General features: G+C 33.6%; 1 protein-coding gene across 1 annotated transcript; it reads right to left on the bottom strand.

The window, feature by feature from the left end:
- Positions 1-1,491: 1,491 nt before the first annotated feature.
- Positions 1,492-5,741, bottom strand: LOC110738697 (putative wall-associated receptor kinase-like 16). Its single transcript, XM_021919102.1, has 3 exons — positions 4,299-5,741; positions 4,016-4,186; positions 1,492-2,830 (listed from the first exon to the last, which is right to left on the bottom strand). The coding sequence occupies exons 1-3, from the start codon at positions 5,200-5,202 to the stop codon at positions 1,638-1,640; spliced, it is 2,268 nt and encodes a 755-aa protein (XP_021774794.1). The 5' UTR covers positions 5,203-5,741; the 3' UTR covers positions 1,492-1,637.
- Between the last annotated feature and the right edge of the window lie 2,896 nt (positions 5,742-8,637).

Genomic DNA, 8,637 nt, shown 5'->3' with positions numbered 1-8,637 from the left:
GCGTCTGGCGCTAACTTCGTTTTTTTCATGACGTTGAAACTCTGATTTGTTTTTTTTTATCTTTTTGGCTGATTTTCTCTATAAATAGCCTCCTAAAAACTCCGTTTTGAATCGCCAATAATCACTACAATCATCAATCCACAATCACCAATTCTCTAATTCTCTTCTTTCTCGAAGCTAAAGCTATCTTTCTCTCTTTTTTAAACCAACCCTTTATACAAAATTCCGCATTCACAAGACCAAGAAACACCTAGCATTGTTTGAAGTTGTCTTCGCCCTAGACGTGAAAGGTTTGATATTTCTGAGGGTTTAGTCCCAAATCTAGTCTAAACTTTCTTAATCTCTATTTCAATTATTTAATTTAATTGTTGTTTATTATTTTCCTTGAAGTTACTAACGCGTGTATTTTGTTATTAGAAAGAGGTACGAGGCATCCAAGTAAGTGCTTTAATGGTTTTTATTATTATTATGATCTAGAAATCATGTTTAGGTTGTTATTATGAATCCTAGCGTCATGTTAGGGTGTTTTGATCTTCCTAGTATCATGTTTAGGGTAATAACTAAAAAATGCTAATATCAAGTATGATTAAAAGTATGATGCCTTTTATATTCTTTCTAATATTTATGATTGTTAGTATCATGTTAGGGCTATATATTTGATTTTCATTGCTTAGTGACATGCTAGGGTTTGTTATTAATCTTGTTAGTATCATGCCTAGGATCTTACTATTAATATTATGCTTTAACATGATTATTTTATTATTATGATTATAATTATTATTTTGATTTATTATGTTGCTTGATTATCACACCTTTTATGCATGTTTAAAGGGAATTTGTACTTGTAATCACGCTTAATAAGATAATTAATAATCTTGTTTAGGGTTAATTTTGATTATAATTCAAGTGACTCCAATAATAGTTTATTTGTGCATTAATATTCAACCAACATAGATAAACAGGTTTAGGATAAACCTATTGATTGCATGTTAGTCAGAAAGGGCACATGAATATGATCAGAATAAAGTAGAGGCCTATTATTAGGGCAGGTTCAATCTCTTTTAGGTTGGATTTGTACCTTCATCCCCGAACTATCAGTCATGGTTCCAGACCTATTGGAGTTGACGATCTCCTGGATCATTAAGGGGTGTAACCTTCACCTCGTGAACGGTTTACAAGTTCCTAAAACTTGTTGGCGACTCTTTTACTCTATCTTCTTTCCCTTTGGACGCTACGGTACTTTAGTGTATGATCACAGTGGGGTTCAAGCTAGGGGAAATGCTTGAAATATTCCCTACACCCACTCAAGCAAATTAGGTGGGCCCAATCGGGCAATGGCCCACCCGATCGGCCACGAGTAATCCTTGGAACGTTTAATCCCCCATGAGTGTGGATCGTCAGGCCTTACAATTAACCGATTGCATTACCATTTCCAACAAAATATATATAATGGAGCTACTATAATGACATATATTAGGATCGATAAATGTGTAATACAGAGACAATTTAATTAATTAATCTTCACAAAAACATAACATGTATTTCATACATGATTACATAGTATTCCACTTAAACTTATAAACGAAAGAAATTTGATATTTATGAATGACTCCAAGCAGCATCCGCGAGAATCATAGTTACCTACCACTTCCCAAAGAAGTGAGCAAGCGTGAGTCGTATGAATTAGAATCGACACCACTGCTACAACCACCACCATGGTCGTCTGACCTTGGAATTCCGACGAGCAAAGATTCAGAATCTTCTTGAATTGAACCATCATCATTCCAAGGATGGGATCCCTTTCTTTTTATAGTCTCCAATTCCAATGCAACTTCTTTCATGGTAGGCCTCTCCTCTCCTTTTAACATCAAGCACCATTTAGCTAGATTAGCCATTTGTTGTATTTCTTCAATAGTTTTCTCGCTCACTATGTTTATGTCAAGAATGTCCAACAAACGACCTTCTTTCATCTTGAGAAGGAAGTGCATGGTGAGAAATTTCTCAGCTTCCGGCCTAGCATTAGAAATTGCCTTTTCCCTTGTCAATAGCTCCAGCAAGACAACACCAAAACTATAAACATCACTCTTTTCAGTTAGCTCACCTGTCTGCATATATTCGGGATCCAAATACCCTCGAGTTCCAAGCACCATCGTAGCAAATTGGTTTTCGTCCGGTGGAATCAACCTTGAAGCTCCAAAGTCGGTTACCTTAGCAGTGTAACATTCATCCAAGAGTATGTTCATTGATTTCATATCTCTATGAATTATTGGTGTTGAGATTGTGGTGTGTAGATATGATAGCACATTAGCAACTTTAGATGCTATATTTAAGCGTACATGCCATGTCATTATGGAAGCTCTAGCTGCATCATTTAAGTGGTCATATAACGTCCCATTGTTGATGAACTCGTAGACCAATAGTGGTACTTCACTCTCAAGACAACAACCTAGTAACTTGACCACATTTCTGTTGTTGATTTGTGATAGAACTAGAACTTCATTAATGAATTGTTCTACTTGATTTGGATCCACTTTGAGAGATTTTTTTATTGCCACAACTTGGTTATTTGGCAAAATGCCCTTGTAAACAACTCCAAAACCTCCTCTTCCTATTATGTTTTCATCACTATAATTGTTGCAAGCAACTTCAAGATCTTGCATAGTAAAGATTTTTAATGTATCAACACGCCGTCCGTAGAGTTTTTCATGTAAAAGTAAACCACCATTTTGCCGAAAAAAACTTTCTCGTGTTTTCCTAGTCTGTGCTTCCTCTCGTTTAAAGTGCAGGAGAAACCCGAAAAGGAGCAAAGTTATAATGCCACCACCAATACCTACGAGATACAAAACCACTAATTATATTAGAAGTATGCAAATAACTTCGAGATACTCATGCCACTAAGTATATTATTCCCTCTGTTTCATAATGTTAGTTCCATATAAAATCAATCACATAAAATACATAAACTTTTAAAACAAATCGGGTGTACTATAATTATTGTTCTTCAATTATAAAGATCTATCAAAGTGATCAAAATTAACCTTGAAATGAATAAAAGTTACTCGAATATGTATAAAAGTAACTCAATTCAAATAAAAATATTCTACGCTTTATTGGTAAAAAGGGCAAAAAGTTACCTTAAATTGGCTTAAAGTTACCCTTATATTGCTCGATGTACACTAATATTAGTGTCAACCGGATGTATATAAAAGTGTTTTTGGCTCTCATACTAAAAAAAAATCGGATGTACAATAATTATAGTATATCTATTATAAAGATAGCCTAAAGGAGGGATACCCAGTTAATTCCCCAAATAAACAAAATTTGTTTATCTGGGGGTATAATTGTCTTTTCAAGTACCAGTGGAGGGGTATATGCGCCTTTTCATGTACTAGTTGAGGGGTACATGTGTAATTTCCTCAATAAACAGTAAAAGCAAGTTGCAAACAGTAATTGGACAACTCACCAAAAGTACTGAATAAATGACCATGCTTTTTCAATATATTTACAAAAATGTCATCAGATTAACAAAAATTCGTTTATCTGGCAGATTAACTTGTATTTTAGGAGAAATTGGAGAAAGTAATAAAATATGGAGGTAGTGGGGTTGGTGGAAGATTAAAAAATTGTAAAAGGAAAAAGTAGTGGAGAGAATTGCAGGAGAGAGAATATATGTTAGGTCCACTAAGTGAGAGAAAATAATTAAATATTGTAAAAGCTTTTCAAATAAGGAAATGGAGCAAGTATATAAAAACGGCCGAAAAAGGAAAGTGGATCAAGTATTTAAAAACGGGGGGAGTATTATGTATAAAGTTATTTAAAAAAAAAAAAAAAAAAAAGTTAACCTAAAATTAATTAAAAGTTACCCTTATAATGCTCAATGTACATTAATATTAGTGTGAATAGGTGTATACAAAAGTTTAGTATTAAAAATCGCATTATCATACTAAAAGAAGTCAAGAATGACAACAAATTTAAGGATAGAAATCTGTATAAGCAATTATAATGTGATCCTTACCGCCAGTAGCCAAAACCGGTATGAGCCAAGGCTTTGTATTAGAAATACAACGATCGTCTTTCGTTCCATTTCCGTGGTACCCCTTTGGACATTTGCAATGGTAGCCTCCGTTTGTGTTGATACAATACTCTGCTTTCTCACAATTATTCGCTCCCTTGCACTCGTCAATATCTATGAATATAAACATCGACCATAAAAATCTTACCAACATTTGTTAAGTAGATAAAAAAAATTTAAAGAAAAATGATAAAATTATTGGTGAAGCCATAAGTTAATTATATACCTGTGCATCCACGAGGATGGTAAGGGTTACCAAAATAACCATCTTTGCAGTTGCAACGATACCCAAATTCATGAATCGGATCATAACAAACTGCGTTTTCTTTACACAAGCAACTCCCATCTTTTTTCGCCGCTGAACAACTGTGCTGTCCAATAGTCCAATTGAATACTACAGGAAGTTGCAAGGATTCCCAGTACTCCACAGGTTGAGTTAAATTTTGTTGGTAAAACGTATAAGCATCTTTTGCCACCGGAAATGCAGCATTACATGGGTTAAAAGTGTATACAGAATTATGGTTGTTATAGCTGTTTAATACCACTCGAACGTTGTTTACCCCACCGGGTATGGAAGCTTGACAGCATCCAACGCCGGAACATTCACCATCGATCACATCTTCTAACTCCACGCACTTAGTCATGCATCCTGTTTCGTATTTCCTGCCACCTCGAAAACCCTTAAACCAGGCATAGGTGTCACACCCTATAACAACTAACATGTTTTTTGTGCTAGACAGGGTAAATGTTACCAAGTTGAACGAGCTCCACCAATAGGCAGTATTCTTAGTCTTGTTGTAACAATCGTAAGAAACACCGAGTTTAGTGCGGAGTTCTCCCTCTATCACTGAAATGTTAAGAACTTTGTAATCTATACCAAAGATTGGTGTAGGAGGGCTCGTACTATGATTACATGTAATTTTAAAGGATGATGATGTTTGATTATGTGGTGGTTTATAATAACAACCTTCTTCAATACCAAAGGGGTAAGGAATGCTCAAATTTCCACACTTATCTGAACAGTGTGGCGCGATTACGAGGGGTAACACTACTTTGTCGCCGGTGATTAGTGGTGTCAACACCCAACACACGGAAATTGTTAGTAGAAGAGCATAATTTGAGTAAGTCATGCCTACTAGAGTAGTATTGAAACAGGTTTTAAATTGTAAGGGCTAGAAATGAGAGTAGAATTGCATTGAACAAAAAAACTGAGAGAGAGCTTTTATAAAGGAAAGTCTACTACTGCTTTCAAAAAAAAAAAAAAAAAAAAAAAAAAAAAAAAAAAAAAAAAGAGGAAAGTCTACTATTGGTCTTTACAAATTGAAAAGTCTTCCCGTGAAAATGAATGTACACCAAAAAAAAAAAAAAAAAAAAAAAAAAAAAAAAAAAAAAAAAACTCGCTTTGGACAAAAACATACTCATTTTTTTTCCCATTCCATTTGTTATGTTGCAATTACAAACGGAGTAACAAAAGTATAATATGGAGTACTCCATAAGTCCATAATATATCTATTCATTAGTCTCAATGCAATGTATTATTCCTTTCCTAACAAGTGGGAGAGGACTGGAACCTAACCACCCAAAATTAATCCCGGAATCCGGAATAGTCCAAAAGGTGAATTGGGTGGAACACAAAAAAAAAAAAAAAAAAAAAAAAAAAAAAAAATTACAAATATAATTATGAAAAAATTTTGACATTACTAAAAGTGTACAAATTATTTAGTAAAAATTATTTATTTGGAATGATTTACCTAGAAATTTTTTAAATCAAAATTAATTCGTATTTTACGTCATTTTAAAAAAACTTATTCTATCGGGTATTTTTTTTTTTTTGGGTCAGTGTAGAATCGCAATTGGTGATAAAGGTTTATATTTACAACCGCAATTGTTGATAGCGGTTGTATTTGATGAACAAATATTGCTATCTGCGGTTCTTTCTACAAGTTTTTTTATTAACCGTCCCACTGATATAATTATCTCACTATTTTACATGTAATCTGCATGTTTTAGCATTGCTTGGAAATAAATAGTTAGTATACAATAATAATTTTTTTAAAAAATGAAGAAGGTACTATATGAATAGTAGTTAATCATTGCATAGTCCCTTTATCCATCAGTATCCCTTGAAATGTTGTGGTCCTTGTGGACAATAAAATCTGAGAAGATGAGTACTCGTAACATTCAATTAGTATAGCAAGATGCAACTCATACAAGTATCGATTTACATGTATTGACGCAGTTGACCCATGTTTTAAGCTCGTTTTTGTCGTACTAGACTTGGTTCTTAGCTTTGACGTACCGTTCATGCCAAGTTGAGAGGGTGTACAAATAGTGACCCATGTTAATTATAAGCTCGATTTACCCTAATTGAATTAGTCCTTAGCTTTTACGGTAGCGGGCTCATTTCAAATTAAGAGGTTGTGGAAAATAGTAACATATCAACTAAAAAAGTGACTACATTAATGTCCCCATCAAACAAGTTATGGTCATTTTCCCCTTTCTTCGACGTGGAACAATTAGTCAAAACCTATATACAGCGTACAATATCTATCTAGATACAGACGTGTGTAAAACGGTGAGAGTGTTAGTTAAGTTAGAAATTTCAAAAGGGCGAAACAAGCACACCCCATAATTTATACTCCTTCCAATAAGCTAAGGTCGTATTCATGCTCGTACAATATCGAAAGGTACGCAGTTGACTAGTTGGAGTCGACCTTGCATTGATCCATCAATCCATCATTCATTTATCTTTGGAATGTTATGTTGCGCAACAGACAGATAGTACAATGAAATTAAAGACGAAATGCACCATTCAATTTTGTACATTTGTACTTCTTTATTTTGGAAAATTCTAATTTGGCGTTGGAGGTGGAAGAATCAACACAATTCACTACGGCCTATGGATTTCTATATATTAAAGAAAAATAATAATAATAATAATAAATAAATAAATAAATATCTCTTTTGTTTTAGTGTATTGAGTCTAATAACACATTGATGCATACATGGATGTACAATAATTTAGGCATTTAGCAACTACAATCATTAAATCTTATCTTCCATGCACGATTTAGGGTGAAGGATTATAGTTTGGGAGAGATGTATGTGATTGAAAAATATTCAATCCTACGTCATTCGTTTTATTTTAGTTGACATATGGATTTTTACCTAGGTTTGTCAATACATAGTGTATAATTTTAAATATAAATATGTACAATTATGTATAAACAAAGTAATTAGTATTTGATATTTGAAAATAGTCATTGAGATGAATTTAATGAGACTCCACATACGTGACAATTTTTCTTAATACTTCGTACTTATCATAAAATTATATTGTTGAATAGTTTTAAAGTAAAATATATGTCAACTTACAAAATGCTATACAAAGTATAATATAATTATAATTGAGATATTATAGAATATCATTTCGATTACAATAGAATGAGTAGATGGATATTTTGTGCAGAAGAACTACCCTAAAGATAGAATGTATGAGGAGATGTACTTACATGTAGAGGTGTCAAAAACTGACCCGATCCGAATACACGCAAAAAAAAAAACAAACAAACAAAAAAAAAAAAAGTCAAATTAAGATTTCGACTTGTATGAACTCAATACTTGACCATCAGTTATGGCTCAAATTTATAGTAACCCGACCAAACCCAACTTCATCAAATCCGAGGCATCCGAATTAACACCTTTATTTACAAGAAAAACTTGGATTTTCTTAAAATAGTAGGAAAAATCGATTCTAATAATCCCACCTTTGGTTGGTTAGCGGTTAATAATCACACCCTTAGATTATTATTTAATAATCCTAACTTTATAGGGAATCTTCTTTTGTTGGTCCCTAACCTGTTGGTAACCGGTTTTGATAGGTCAATTACTTAATATGCCATGTGTCGTTTTTTAATTGGTTGAAAAATAAAACATAAAAAAATTAAGAAAAACACAGAAAAAATAATGAAAAAAAAACCCCACCAGCCACCCCACCGTGAACCTAACCTTACCTTAACCCCACCTAAAACCGGCCAGCCTCCATCCTACACCCCTAAAAATGGCCGGTCAGAACACCCCATTACCGAAAACCACCCCGTCGACCAAAAGCTACCCCCGAAATCTCCCCTTAACGGCCTAACCCGAATCCCACCCCCGAAACCACCACCCTAAAACAACCCCACCCAACCGATGAAACCCTCCTCTAACCGCCGAAAACTATCGAAAATCCCCAAAACTCTTACCCAAATTCAACCTCAAGCCATCCCTTGAAATTGATTTATTTATTTTTTTTTTAATTCATTGAAATTAAAAAAAAAAAGTGATTATCAAATTAAAAATAAAATAAAATAAAAATGTTTACCCAATATTCATGTTACCGGTCATAAGGGACCAATAAAACATTATTAAATACTCCGTAATAATTTAAGTGAATCGCTAAACATCGCCCGCAAATTACTATATAAAGCCCACAAATTGACTTAGTTTGACATTTATGCCCTTATTCCAAAATTGAACAAATCTCTAAAAATAAAAAATGTGGAGCCGTACTGGGTCGTCGGTGG

The sequence above is a fragment of the Chenopodium quinoa genome, unplaced genomic scaffold (genome assembly GCF_001683475.1).
Source record: "Chenopodium quinoa cultivar QQ74 unplaced genomic scaffold, ASM168347v1, whole genome shotgun sequence".
In the NCBI taxonomy this organism is placed as follows: domain Eukaryota; kingdom Viridiplantae; phylum Streptophyta; class Magnoliopsida; order Caryophyllales; family Amaranthaceae; genus Chenopodium; species Chenopodium quinoa.
This window is presented reverse-complemented; position numbering and strand designations above follow the sequence as displayed.